Source organism: Colobus angolensis, unplaced genomic scaffold (genome assembly GCF_000951035.1).
Source record: "Colobus angolensis palliatus isolate OR3802 unplaced genomic scaffold, Cang.pa_1.0 Scaffold125, whole genome shotgun sequence".
Lineage (NCBI taxonomy): Eukaryota > Metazoa > Chordata > Mammalia > Primates > Cercopithecidae > Colobus > Colobus angolensis.
This window is the reverse complement of record NW_012113697.1, coordinates 3,683,428-3,697,617: the sequence shown is the minus strand read 5'-3', so window position 1 is coordinate 3,697,617 and position 14,190 is coordinate 3,683,428. Positions and strand designations below refer to the sequence as shown.

At 38.4% G+C, this 14,190-nt stretch overlaps 1 protein-coding gene across 3 annotated transcripts in view; it reads left to right on the top strand.

Annotated features, from left to right (window-relative positions):
• The window catches only part of MAP2K4 (mitogen-activated protein kinase kinase 4), a 73,572-nt gene that overhangs the window by 55,526 nt on the left and 3,856 nt on the right, over nt 1–14,190 (top strand). For all 3 annotated transcript variants that reach the window (XM_011933240.1, XM_011933241.1, XM_011933242.1), the window contains 3 exons: nt 418–495; nt 4,255–4,403; nt 13,539–13,584. In XM_011933240.1, the coding sequence (XP_011788630.1) occupies nt 418–495; nt 4,255–4,403; nt 13,539–13,584 (273 nt within the window). The remainder of the gene's footprint in view (nt 1–417; nt 496–4,254; nt 4,404–13,538; nt 13,585–14,190) is intronic.

Below are 14,190 nucleotides of genomic sequence, written 5' to 3'. Positions count from 1 at the left end.
CGTGTTAGCCAGGATGGTCTCGATCTCCTGACCTCCTGATCCGCCTGCCTTGGCCTCCCAAAATGCTGGGATTACAGGTGCGAGCCACCGCACCTGGCAACCTTGTAATTGTTTCTGTTTTCAAGTTTTCTTCCTTTCTCTCCCTCTTCCCTCAGCTTCAGCTTTGTAAATGCTTTTGAGTCTTTGGGGGGAATAGTTAAATGAATTGCTTGGTGTTCTCTTTATGGAAGTAGCCGTTAAGTTTTTTGTTGTTGTTTTTATAATAATGATGACTTCCTATTACTTCCAGTCTGACCCTAGACATGGATTTCTCTAGGAATATACTGGCATTTTGGCTATCTACCCAGCTGTTGCTTCCATTTGCATATTCCTTGAGAGTAAGGCAATTAATAACTTCCGCTTGTCTTTATGTTCCAGCCTGAAAGAATAGACCCAAGCGCATCACGACAAGGATATGATGTCCGCTCTGATGTCTGGAGTTTGGGGATCACATTGGTATGTTTATGCTGATTCAACCTTGCCACAGTAGTGTAACAATAAGAAATTTAGAAGTGAAAGAAAACTTAATGAGACTTTCCCCCCTCATTAAGAACTATAATCACAGATACTATGATTTTAAGTTGCTGGGGAAAAAAATGTATTTATTTACCTTAAAAATCAAATCAGACTTGATTATTTCCCTTGAAGTTATGTGAAGTGTCTAGAGCCCTTTAATGTTTTAGCTGGATCTCTTGGCCACAGATAACAGGAGTCAACTATTATCTTCAACTGCACTAAGAATTGGAAAAGGAGAAGCCAGCTTACCTGCCGTCAATTCTTTGATGAAGGCACATCGGCTTCTCCCTTTTCAGGCAAGGTGTAGTATGTCCAGTAGTACTGTGTATAGTGCGTATATTAATTATACATATTTTTATATGTGGAAAATAGTTTCTACTTGGAATTTTCTATTCACTGAATAGAAAAATTACAAGTGAATGAGCTGAAAGTAATTCAGTTTTTGAGGGACAGTATATTAGTCCATTCTCACACTACTGTAAAGAATTACATAAGACTGGGTAATTTATGAAGAAGAGAGGTTTAGTTGCCTCACAGTTACGCAGGTCATACAGGAGCAGGGGAGCGAGAAAGCGAAGGGGAAGGTGCCAGATGCTTTTAAACAACCAGGTCTCATGAGAACTCTATCATGAGTCAGCACTAGGGGGATGGTGCATTAGAAACCACCCTCATGACCCAGTCATCTCCCACCACACCGCTCCTTCAACACATAGGGATTACAATTCAACATGAAATTTGGGCGGGGACACTGAGCCAACAGACAAGAACTACCTAGGTGATAATTCTAAATGAAAGTTCTACCTTAGAACAACACTGAGAAAGACTAATAAGAAAACTACTTAATTTGCAACAAGCAAGCGCAATTATATAAACTCTTCTTTCTTACCTGTGGACTCTGTTGAAATTTTGGTTTCATTTAAAATACCTGTATCAGTTCAGGCTGCTCTAACCTAGTGCTGACCTCTGGGCTATAATCTTAACAAGAACAGAAATTTCTCACAGTTTCGGAGGCTGGAAAGTCCAAGATCAAGGCACTGACAGATTTGGTGGCTAGTGAGGGCTTGCTTCCTGGTTCATAAACAGCCATCTTCTTGTGGTCTCACATGGTAGAAGGGGCAAGAGAGCTATCTGGGGTCTTTCTTACAAGGGCACTAATTAGATTCATGAGGGTTCCACCCTCGTGACCCCATCACTTCCGAAAGATCCACCACCAAATACCATCACATTAGGGATTAGGCTTCAACATATGAATTTGTTGGGGGGTGGGGACACACGAACATTCAGTCTCTAGCAGTATCTTTGCTCATTTCCTTTTTACCAAATTTTGTTTTGAAGTCTTACGTTTGTTTTCTTGTGCTTGCTGTTCTACGAGGACTTGCTGGGTTTTTCTGATTTGGGGTAGCTTCTTTAGCTGCTTCTACATTGAAGGTGAATTTTGTATCCCTAGATGAGGCTATCCTGTAGGTAGGCAGGCCAATCCTATTCTTTCATTTTCTCCCATTTTCAGTTTTTACTACCTAAGACTCTGTAGCCCAGAAATACACAGGTTCAGAGCAATGAGCTTTTTTTGTAGCTTATTAAATAATCTTCATGTGTTCATTGGTGTTATATGTTTCTAGAATCTTCTCTGTCATCAGAAACACATACTCTTGTTAGTTATTCTTGATGAATCATATTGCCAGGCCTAGAGAATTCTTTGTATAGAGAGTTGAAGGCTGACAGCTCACTTCTGCAGAGGACTTCGTTTACTTTGTGACCAAATATAGGAAGTACCTTCTGGAATCTTTTCTCATTGTGAAGTCAACCAGCTAAAGAAGAGATTCTTTCTTCTTTAGACAGGAGAGAACATGGATCTTGGGCATCTTTTAGGTTTGGCAGCTGGTCCCAAAGACTGCAGCAAGACCTAGAGCTTCCAGCTGAGGCAACTATTTGCATATACAGGATATTTACAATTCAGAAATACTTATCTATGACTAAACAATTACATTTTAAAAGCAAGTATGTACTTTCTTACAGAAAGAAAATTTTGTTTTGTGAAAGGTTTTAACAAAATTTTTTAGCAAGTTTAAGTACTTTTAGCTAAACCTTGTTGTTTGAAAGGTATTCTGTACTTACAGTTGGTTCATAATTTGTATTTCATAAGGATAATCTTATAAAAATTATGAAATGTATGAAATTAATTTCTAAGATCCTAAGTCCTTTATTTTATGATATGCAGCCAATTTTTCTTTCTATTATTAAATCACAGGAAGGAATCTAATGAAGTTATTCCTAATTCTGTGAATAACCAGGAAGGTTTACATCTTGAAAAGCATTTATAATTTTAACAGAAAGAAACCTCAGCTAAAGGAATACACTTTTCTGTGTGTGTATGCATGAATGCCTGCTTACTTTTGTACACACGTGTGTGTAATGAGAAACAACAGTGAGCTGATAGAGGCATCTTTTAGGAAGGAAACGGAATCATTGTTCTGAGAGTTCTCTCTCTCCCTGTATGCCGTCTTCCTCTGTAATATGTTTGGAGCCTCATCCTCATGTATCAGTCCCCTGTCAGTGCATGTAAAATGGGATTCATTATGCGATGGTGCAGATTTAGATACATTTCTTGGAAAAAACAAAATTTGTAGTGTTTTTTTGTTCGTTTGTTTGTTTTGAGACAGAGTCTCACTCTGCCGCCCAGACTGGAGTGCAGTGGCATGATCTCGGCTCACTGCAAACTCCTCCTCCCAGGTTCATGCCATTCTCCTGTCTCAGTGTCCAGAGTAGCTGGGACTACAGGCGCCCACTACCACGCCCGGCTAATTTTTTGTGTGTGTGTGTGTATTTTTAGTAGAGATGGGGTTTCACTGTGTTAGCCAGGATGGTCTCGATCTCCTGACCTCGTGATCCACCCGCCTTGGCCTCCCAAAGTGCTGGGATTACAGGCGTGAGCCACCGTGCCCGGCCTAATTTGTAGGTTTTCATTATTTTTCAGAGCAGAAAGGGAGATAGACGAGAATATGATTCACTGGTTATTAGAGAATATTTTTGACCCTTGATGGGATTGGGACATACGTAAGACTCTTCAGATCTCTTCTGGTGTAGCTTAGAAGTACTGTCCAGAGCCCTTTATTGGGGCTTCAGGGTGCAGGGTTTGACCCTGACTTGATTTCTTCACTACTTGTAAAATTTGGTTATGGTTGAAATTGCAGTAACTACAGAATAGCTGTAGAGCAGGATTTGCACATTGTTTCCTCCAAGCTCAGATTGGGCTTTTGTTTGTTGGATGTTCTTTTGCCTTAAAAAGGAATCTAACCACTATTCTGGACCAAGGCCTTCCTCTAAGATGGCTAAAAATTGTACATATTCTATACTAAAATAGTTCTAAAACCAGTCTTCCAGACTTTCTAAAGAAGTCAGAACCAGAGGCTGCCCTGGAGCATGCATTGTAGGGACATTGTCTAGGCTGAAGTTTCGTGTTCCCATGTATTCCAAGTCCTTGAATTTGGTTAATTCAGAATTCTCTATATGATCTTGATTTCTAAATATAACTTCTACTTAGCCTTTATGATTCTGAAGATTCCTTCCCAAACTAACCTGTGTTTAATTCAAGGCTCTACAAGAGTATTGCTTGTAGTTTAGATTTTTTTGTGGCCATTCCAGTGGAGAGTAGTAAATAATGCCTAGTGTATTTTGCTCTTTCCTCTTTGTTCTCTTTAGTATGAGTTGGCCACAGGCCGATTTCCTTATCCAAAGTGGAATAGTGTATTTGATCAACTAACACAAGTCGTGAAAGGAGATCCTCCGCAGCTGAGTAATTCTGAGGAAAGGGAATTCTCCCCAAGTTTCATCAACTTTGTCAACTTGTGGTGAGTACCTGATTTATGAATGGTCGGACATGCATGGTGAGAATAGTGAGATTTACTTGGTCTTAGCAGCACATGGAGGAAGGGGACCCTTGGTCACATCACCGTGCTTTTTAAGCTGGGACTCTGGATCACTGTGGCTGTATGGAAGGTTACAGCTAGCTGGGAGAGGCATCACCTTCTTATTCTGCTACTCAGGTATTGGTGAAAAACAGCCATGAGTGGTGGAGAAGCTGCTGTCTCCAGACTTCCAGTACCCTGGTACAAGAAATACCAGGTTAAACTTCTAGGTGAGACTGATCATCTTACTCTAATGTGGTTCTCACAGTGCAGTTGCACCAAAATCACCTGGAAGCATTTACTGAATCAAGACCTTGCCAGATCAGACTTTCGGGGTTGGATCTCTGTTCTGACATAACATAGAAAACAGTTGGGTTTTTGTAGTAGGGTCACATCCACACGCAAAGTGTAGTTGGTAGAACTATGTATCTTTGCTCTCTGAAACCTTACTCCAAGGAAGGTGTGAACCCCACACCTGTTATTGTTTGTCCACCTAATAGTTTGTTGTGTGTGTGTGTATGTGCAGCACCTAAGAATAAACATATGCATATATGGAAGTAATATCATGCTTTTTATACTGTTTCAGTTTTTATTTTAAATAAAATATTTTTGTGTTATCATTTGAATATTTTGACATTTATTTTGTTTATCCAACATGATTTAAATGTAAGACATGCTGTGAACAAAAAGCCTCAGAGCATTTTGTGTATCTTCTGTTTATTACTGAAAATACCTTTTTGTTTCTCATAATTTTTTCCTGCCAAGAATGCGATTTCTCTCTACTCATTTTAGGTCTTATAGACTTATATTAGGGTCTAACATTGCCCTCCTCTGTATGAAAAATTTAAAAATATTTGTTTGACTATAGTTTTTAAGTCTCTTTTATCTTCTGTAACCAAATTCTACTTTTGTGTTGATTTTTCAGAGGGGAGAGAAATACTTCAAGATTTTCTAGGTAGAAGAAGGACATAAGGATGACTCAAATTGGCTGCTTCCTCCTTTTAAAAAACAATCAATTCTTTATTAATTTGCACACAATATGGATAGTTTATAATTGCATAAATGTGATCATTTTATGTATTTCATTTTCATGAAATATTTGCTTAAAAGAATCTGTATAAGTCGTAGAGTATAATATCTAAAATGATCACCTGTGAACCTTCCATCATGGTTGCTTTCTTTTTAATTCCTTGATATCTTTATTGGTTTTGTTCTGTATGTGTTGGTACTTGTACATGTTTGTTTCTGTTTCCCTTGATGCCATAGTAGAGTGACAGTTTTAGACATTGGAGTCTCATTGTTTTCCCTGAGTAGGTTCATAGTTCCATGTCACTGCAAATCGTTAAAGTCTACATTGAAGGATACTTATGTTTATAATATGCTCATATTAGCTCTCCATATTTCTCCAATCTTTCTGCCACTCCTTGTCTTGGACATTGCCTGTAATCTCTGACCTGGATCATTCAGATTTCTCATAATCCAATATTGATTTTCTTATAATCCAATATTGCCTTATTCCAAATTATTCCCCTTTTTATTAGAGTTGCATTTTTTATGATGTATATCTGATCATGTTACTTCTCTGTCTAAAGTATGCATTCTTAACAGGGTGATATTGACCCTAAGGAGGCAAAAATTGATTTTGGAGAAATGAAAATCTTGGATTGTATAATGGTTTTTAGTCCTCCAAAGGGCCATAGAATATAAACAGATATGCACTATATCTGTCGTATTTAAATTTCATGATGGGGAGGATAAGTAATGAAAAAAAATTGAGAAATATTATTCTAGAAACTTCGTCTTGTCCTTAAAATTCATTAATTTAGGCTTTCAGAACCCATAATGATCTGGACTTAAGTTTATTGCTCTGGCCACATTTTTTTCTTTTTTTCTTTTTTTTCTGAGATGGAGTCTCACTCAGTTACCCAGGTTGGAGTGTGGAGTGTTATGACGTGGTCTCGGCTTACTGCAACCTCCACCTCCCAAGTTGAAGCGATTCTCCTGCCTCAGTCTCCTGAGTACTGCTGGTATTGCAGGCACCTACCACCACAGCCGGCTAATTTTTTGTATTATTATTATTTTTTTTTTAGTAGAGACAGTTTTCACCATGTTGGCTAGGCTGGTCTCGAACTTCTGACCTCATGATCCTCCCACCTTGACCTCCCAGAGCGCTGGGATTACAGACATGAGCCACTGCGCCTGGCTCGCTCTGGCCAGATTTCTTATGACTTCCCTCTCCTTGACTGGTTTCTGCCAAACTGAATTTCTTCAGTTATGTAAATTAAAAGCACATAGAGGATAATATGGGAGAATATTTTCATTACGTTTGGGTAAAGATTTCTGAAAGAGAACGTAGAGAAAGATTGATAAAACTGGATTTCATTAAAATTAAGAACTTCCATTGATTAAAAACACAGCACTGAATGACATGCCAAGCCACACAGTAGGAGGAGTTATTTTTCATACCTATATTCGACAAAGGACTTGTACACAGAATATGTAAAGAATACTTAAAAATGTAGAACACTTATGAAAAATGGCAACCAAAATAAAATACTTGAAAGGCACTTAAAAGATAATATTCAAGAGGCCAGTAAACATATTCAATGTACTGCCTTCATTCTGCATTATTAGTAATCAGGGGAAAGGCAGGTCAAAACTACAATGAAATACTACTATAATCACCAGAATGACCATAGTTTAAAATACTGACAGTAGCAAGTATTGGTGAGGATCTGAAGCAACTGAAAGTCTCATACATAACTTGTAGGAGTATAAATTAGTATAGTTCCTTTGAAAAGCAATAATCCAGTATAGCTGATCTAATATGGTTGATGTATACAGCATGGTTCAGCAATTCAAGTTCTAACTATATACCCAACAAAAGTGTGGAGATAAATACACTAAAAGACATATATAAGAATGTCCAGAAAAGCACATTTATAACCTACCATTGGAAACTGTTTCTACAGTAGAACAGATAGTAAGTTGTAGCATTATGTATACAGCGGTATATAGCATCGAGAAGACAGAACCATTGCTTCACTCAGCAACTTAGTAAATCTCACGAATGATGTTGAGTGAAAGAAGACAGAAAGCAGCATGTATGGTTCTATTTCTATATGAAAGTTAAAAGCAAACAATATAAGGTATTGGAAGTCAGAGTATTGTTACTTTTATTTTAGTTCTGCACTTAGGAGTTGTGTTTTCTGTATGTCTGCTTCAATTAAAAGTTTTCCTAAGATTAAAAAAAGGATAAGACTTGTGGTTCAAAAGGAAGACCTTGCTGGCTGAGGTGTCTGAGCCCCCGGCTTTGGGAAATGGTTGACTCATGGGTTGATAAAAAGAATTTACAGACAACAGTATAGGTTTGAAAAAGGAAAGTTTATTAGAAAGAAAGCATGCTGTAGAAGAGTGCAGCGGGGCACTGAGCATGCCACAGTGGATTTTTCCTTAGGGGTATTTATGGACCTTAAAGCTTGAGGGTAATTTGGACCATATTATCCATGTAGGTCACAATAAATGATTACATTTGTAGTAATTTTTTCCTTAAAGCCAGCAAGTGTTGCACAGTGAATTTTGACATGGCGTTCTGAAGATGTATAGAAATTCTAGTTATTTATAAAGTTTTTGGGGGAAAAAATCTGAAACCAATGCCTGCTTTAGATAATAGGGAAGTCTAATTACTTTTTGGTTTTTTGTTTGTTTGTTTTTCATATGGAATCTCACTCTGTCGCCTGGGTGGGAGTACAGTGGCACGATCTTAGCTCACTGCAACCTCCACCTCACAGGTTCAAGCTATTCTCCTGCCTCAGCCTCCCAAGTAGCTGGGATTACAGGCACACGCCACCATGCCTGGCTAATTTTTGTATGTTTAACAGAGACGGCGTTTCACCACGTTGGCCAGGCTGGTCTCGAACTCCTGACCTCAAGAAATCCACCCACCTCGGCCTCCCAAAGTGCTGGGATTACAAGCATGAGCCACTGTGCCAGGCTGGGAAGTCTAATTACTTCTAATTTTCCCCAGATAAGGAATTTTGCCTCTAGATTGCCTGTTTGATAGTCATCGGGTGGTTTTTGCTCCCTTCTAAATTCCTCAGATAAGGAGTTTTTGTCTCTGGGGCCTGTTCAGTGGTCACCAAGTGATTTTGCTCTCCTCAGATCTCAGCCCACATGTTAAACTGTGACCCAGATTGGAATGCAGTGGCATGATTGCAGCTTACTGCAACCTCAACTTCCCAGGCTCAAGCGATCCTCCCATCTCAGCCCCCCAAGTAGCTGGGACTACAGCAATGTGCCACTACATCTGGCTAATTTTTTTTTTTTTTTTTTTTTTGAGACAGAGTCTTGCTCTTGTTGCCCAGGCTGGAGTGCAATGGCATGATCTCGGCTCACCGCAACCTCCACCTCTCGTTTTCAAGCGATTCTCCCGCCTTAGCCTCTGAGTAGCTGAATTACAGGCATGCACTACCACACCTGGCTAATTTTGTATTTTTAGTAAAGTTGGGGTTTCTCCATGTTGGTCGGGTTGGTCAGCTCCCGACCTCAGGTGATCCGCCCACCTCGGCCTCCCAAAGTGCTGGGATTACAGGCGTGAGCCACTGCGCCTGGCCCACCTGGCTGATTTCTTAAAACAAATTTTGTAGAGACTGTATTTCACTGTATTACCGGGTTGGTCTTAAACTCCTAGGCTTACGCGATCCTCCTGCCTCGGCCTCCTGGTGTATTGGGATTACAGGCGTGAATCACTGTACCTGGCCTGGATAAGCATTTTAAAGTACCATTTATTTATTTAGGACAGAGTCTGGCTCCATTGCCCAGGCTGGAGTGCAGTGGCATGATCTTGGCTCACTGCAGCCTTCACCTCCCGGGTTCAAGCGATTCTCTTGCCTCAGCCTCCTGAGTAACTGGGACTACAGGCGCTACACCACGCCCAGCTAATTTTTGTATTTTTAGTACAGACAGGGTTTCGCCACATTGGCCAGGCTAGTCTTGAACTCCTGACCTCAGGTGATCCGCCTGCCTCAGCCTCCCAAAGTTCTGGCATTACAGGGATGAACCACCGTGCCCCACCTAAAGTCCCTTTTAAAATGTAAAAGAGTTGGTGCAAAACGAGGACTCCATGGAGCCCTGAAATTGACTGAAATTCAGGGAGGGAAATTATGGGAGAGAAGGAAGAGTCAAAGTAAATTATGATAACCCAAGCAAATGTAGATTTGCTGTCTAAATTCATATTGTATATGGTAAAAATACTTAGAGAATTTAATTTTAAGAAAAATTACTTTTAAAAGTCCCTGGTTGGAAAGATACCCTCCTCTTGCCCCCAGTTGATGGGCAGAAGCAAAAGAAAATCATTCAGCCTAGGACTAAACAATTCCGAAAAATAAAGTTAAGTGGAATATGTAGTCCACAAAAAAATTTCAACAGTCACAAAAGAAGTGAGAATCAGAAACAATGGATAGTAGGAATAGATCTGCAAAGACTTCAAATATTGGAATGAAAGGAAACAAAAAATATGTAAGTTTAAAGAAAAACAAAGAGGCAGCTGAGAAATATAAGCAGGGAACACATTTATAAAGAACCAAATAGAACTTCTAGAAATAAAAAGCATAAATTAAAACAATAGCTGGATTCAACAAATTAGATATCGTTGAAGAGAGATGAATGAGCTAGAAGATAGAGCTGAAGCTCTCCCAGTAGAGAACTTTTTGAGGTGATGGAAATGTCCTGTATTCTGCTCTGTCTAGTGTAGTAGCTGCTAGCACTTGAAATGTGGCTAATGTAACTAAGGAAATACATATTTTATTGGAATTAATTTTGCTAATGGCTACCTTATTAGTCTAAGGGGAGCTAATATAACTATTGATAACAGATGATTAATATCAGCTGTAATTTAGAAACAGAAGACAGTCAATGTTAATAGTTTAAGATTTCCACCCAAATAGCATCATAAGTTTATACACTGACATAATTTTCTGCTCCAGGAGATGAAATAGAAAAACACAAAACCAGAAAGATACGGCAGCTCTATAAAGAAGGCAAATATCTGTGTGGTGAAAAATGCAACAAAAATACTTACAAAATGCTGTGTAGATCTGAAGCCATGGGCTTGCTGTATCCCAGGTCATTTTTCATTCTGGAAAATGAAAAAAATGATTTCAGTTACTTCCTGGGCCACAGCTTTAAGCAAGCTATGGTACTACACAATGACAAGCTTTAGATACCGGTTTTGCAACCAGAGGACTGAAACTGTGATTGTCCTCATACCAACATAGGAGTGGAGCTTGAAAGGTCCGTTACAGGACCCTGTGCAATACTGGTGGCCTGTGAAACAGAGGCAACTGTAAAACTGCTCTGTGTGTGTATCCCTGGCTCCCAGTTCAGTTCATAGTGATCAGTAGGGCACTCAGACATTTGTTGAACAAATGAATGGATATGCATGGAGAGTAAGCATGTTATTTCAAAATGAGTCTGCAAATCAGAATTCCTAAATACTGAAGGATAATGCTAAGAAAGCATTTAATGAAATGGAACAGAAACTTACTTTAAGTTGAAATAGATTTCTGAAATTGTCTGAAATATGCTGTAAAAGAAAATCAGTATATTTAGGATGCTCAAGGAAATAAAGATATAAATTCAATTAAAACTGAGGAAGAAACAAATGAAGCAGTTGGAAATAGAAGTCTTGGAAATGGAAAAATCATAGCTGTTGATATGAAAGACACAACAGACTTGATGTACTCTAGACTGGAAATAATTGAAGGCAAAATTAGAGAAATAGAAAATGGAGCTGAGAAGTTCCCCCAGCATGACACCGATTATATGAAAAGCAGTAAAGAATCGGAATAGATTACCGAGTAAGAGGTTCTAAGATGCATGTAATGGAAATAGAGAAGGCAACTCTGAAAGTGCAGAAGCAATGTTTACAGAGATCATAGGGGAAAGAAAACATTTGAGAACTGATTTAGTATAGGTTTTCAGATTGAAAGTGAAGTCTGTTTATCGTGTAGTAGATAAACAAAGGTAAAAGCTTAAAGGTAAATTTAAATATAAATTTAAAAGGTACATTTGAATTGATATTGTGCAATTTTGCTTCAATGCATAAATGATGAAAAAGGTATAAACAAAGGTATAAGGTATATAAACTTATACCTTTATTTATCATCATTTATGCGTTGAAGCAAAATTACCAAACAATATCAGGAAGAGAAAACAGATTATCTGTTAAGGATTGATAAACTGACAGCAGATTTGTTCCCAGCCACAATAGTTGCAGGAAAAAGTGGAGTCACAGCACCAGAGTGCTGAGGGAAAATAATTGTCAACCTGGTCCTAAAGTTTTATACTCAGGCACTCAAATTTTCACAATAAGGAGGAAATACAGACAGTTTTAGGAATGGGAAGACTGTGAGCTTACAATTCATAGACTGTTTTGATCCTTGACTGGTGTGGAGGTTAGGGATGCTGACCCCCTGTTCAGTCAAAAATCTGCATATAACTTTTGATTACCCCAAAACTTGACTATTAACAAATAGCCTACTGTCGACCAGAAGCCCTGCTGATAACATAGTCAATTAACATAACGTTTTGTATATGTATTATATACTGCATTATTACAATGAAGTAAGCTAGAGAAAAAATATTATTAAGAAAATCATAAGGAAGAGAAAATACATTATTCAGTAAGTGAAAGTGGATCGTTATAAAGATCTTCATCTTTGTCTTCACATTGAATAAACTGAGGAGGAGGAGTTGGTCTTGCTATCTCGGGTGGCAGAGGCAGAAGAAAAATCCACATATAAATGGATTTGTACAGTTCAAATCTGTGTTGCTCAAGGGCCAACTGTACTTGACCAAGAAGAAAAGTTAACCCAGAAGAAGGATGTCACGAGTTGGATACCTGGAAAACAGGTTTTTGAGACAGAGATAAGAGTGTAGGATGTTGACTAGGTAGTGATCTTGGGATCAACACTAGCAATGAGAAGGAAACGAGATTGAGCAGAAGCAGCTGAGCCGTGTCAGTGAAGGCCTCAGGCAACTCTTTGGGAATCTGTGAAGCTGGGAGGGCCTTTAGTATTGACCCGCCTTGGAATGAGGACCTTGGATTTTTATACACTTTTGTGGATCAGTCATTAGAGACGGACTGTCCCAGGAGGGCTAAGGTGGCTCTCTTTAGCTGTGGTAATTCTGAAGAGGCTGATAGCAAAGGGTTGTCAGCTGGCAGCATGCCCTACAGTGGAAGAATAATTCCTTCCTCCTGAAAGAGGGAATCTACATAGCACATTGCAGTATCCATTACAGAAAGTGGGATACGGAACACAGCAATGAGTTTAGAAAGAGGTGAACTATGTTACCCAAATTCATGTTTGATAGTAAAATATTGAGGTTGGAAGGGAATGGTGATTAAGATACGGGCCAAGATAGATGAAGTAAATATAAACAAAATGAAAATACTTTTGGCAGCTTTAATTAGGCAAGGTAGAATTCAAGGAGACAAGGAAAAAATGTCAACAGGGCAGAAATTTGTATATACTGATGTAGTCTTTAGTGAAGTTATATTGTTTTAGACTTTTGGACCAAAGAACATATTGAGATACAGAGTATAAACTTTTTAAAACTTAAGGATAAATTGATAAAAATGTATATGTAATTTATCTCCCAGAATTACTTGATTGCTGGTTTCTCTTTGGTAGTCTCTGCATGAATACTTGTCTACTTATTTATTTACATTTAGAAAAGCATATATGTACACAAATAATTTTATACTTGTACATTTATATATTTAACTGTAGTATTGTGTAGCTATGCCATAATTTAGTCAATTTTCAAGAATTAATATTTTTCTAATTTTTAACTAATCATTCTACACTGACTATCCTAGAGATAAATCTTCAGATTATAGACTGTCATAATTTTTTGTATGTGCTTTACTGTGTTTAGCAGGCTGTCTGCATTGTTTGTTACTTTGGAACTGAAGGAAAGAACTATTTCATTCTTTGTAATATTTCATCTGTGAAAAGAAAAATACTTAGGCAAATGAATCTACATTTTAATAATGTTATTTTTCTGTTGTTTTAGCCTTACGAAGGATGAATCCAAAAGGCCAAAGTATAAAGAGCTTCTGGTGAGTGTGGGACTGTGGGGATTGCAGGTACCTCCTCAGCCCAGAACTCTCTTAACATGCTGGTTCACTAAGCAAGCAGTGGGCCTCTCCAAACATCTCAACTTTATTGAGTGTTTTTTTGTTAATGTTTTTAAACAAATATTTGGAAAGAGAAAATTTGTAGTTATAATTTTTCTACTAATGCTAGCTAAATTCTCATGGAAGATTTTGGTCTTAACATGTTATAAAAATTACCCCTAAAGAATTCTGACTTTCACTTTAAGAAGCCATTTTCCATTGCATAGTCTATGTGATGCAGCCATAAGAAAAAAATTAGTGAAAAGTTTGTGTTTATTCTGCCCTTATAAAAACTCACACAAATTTACATCATACGGCGTATTCCCATTTCTTTGAAAGTTCTCATTCATCCCATGGAACTTGGGTGTTTTAAGCAGTCTACTGGGTGTGGCATTGGTTGGGCAGTGGAGAAAGTATTGTGATCTAATAATGTGGGAATATTTTAAGAAAAGATCCAAGGCCGGGCGCGGTGGCTCAAGCCTGTAATCCCAGCACTTTGGGAGGCTGAGACGGGCGGATCACGAGGTCAGGAGATCGAGACCATCCTGG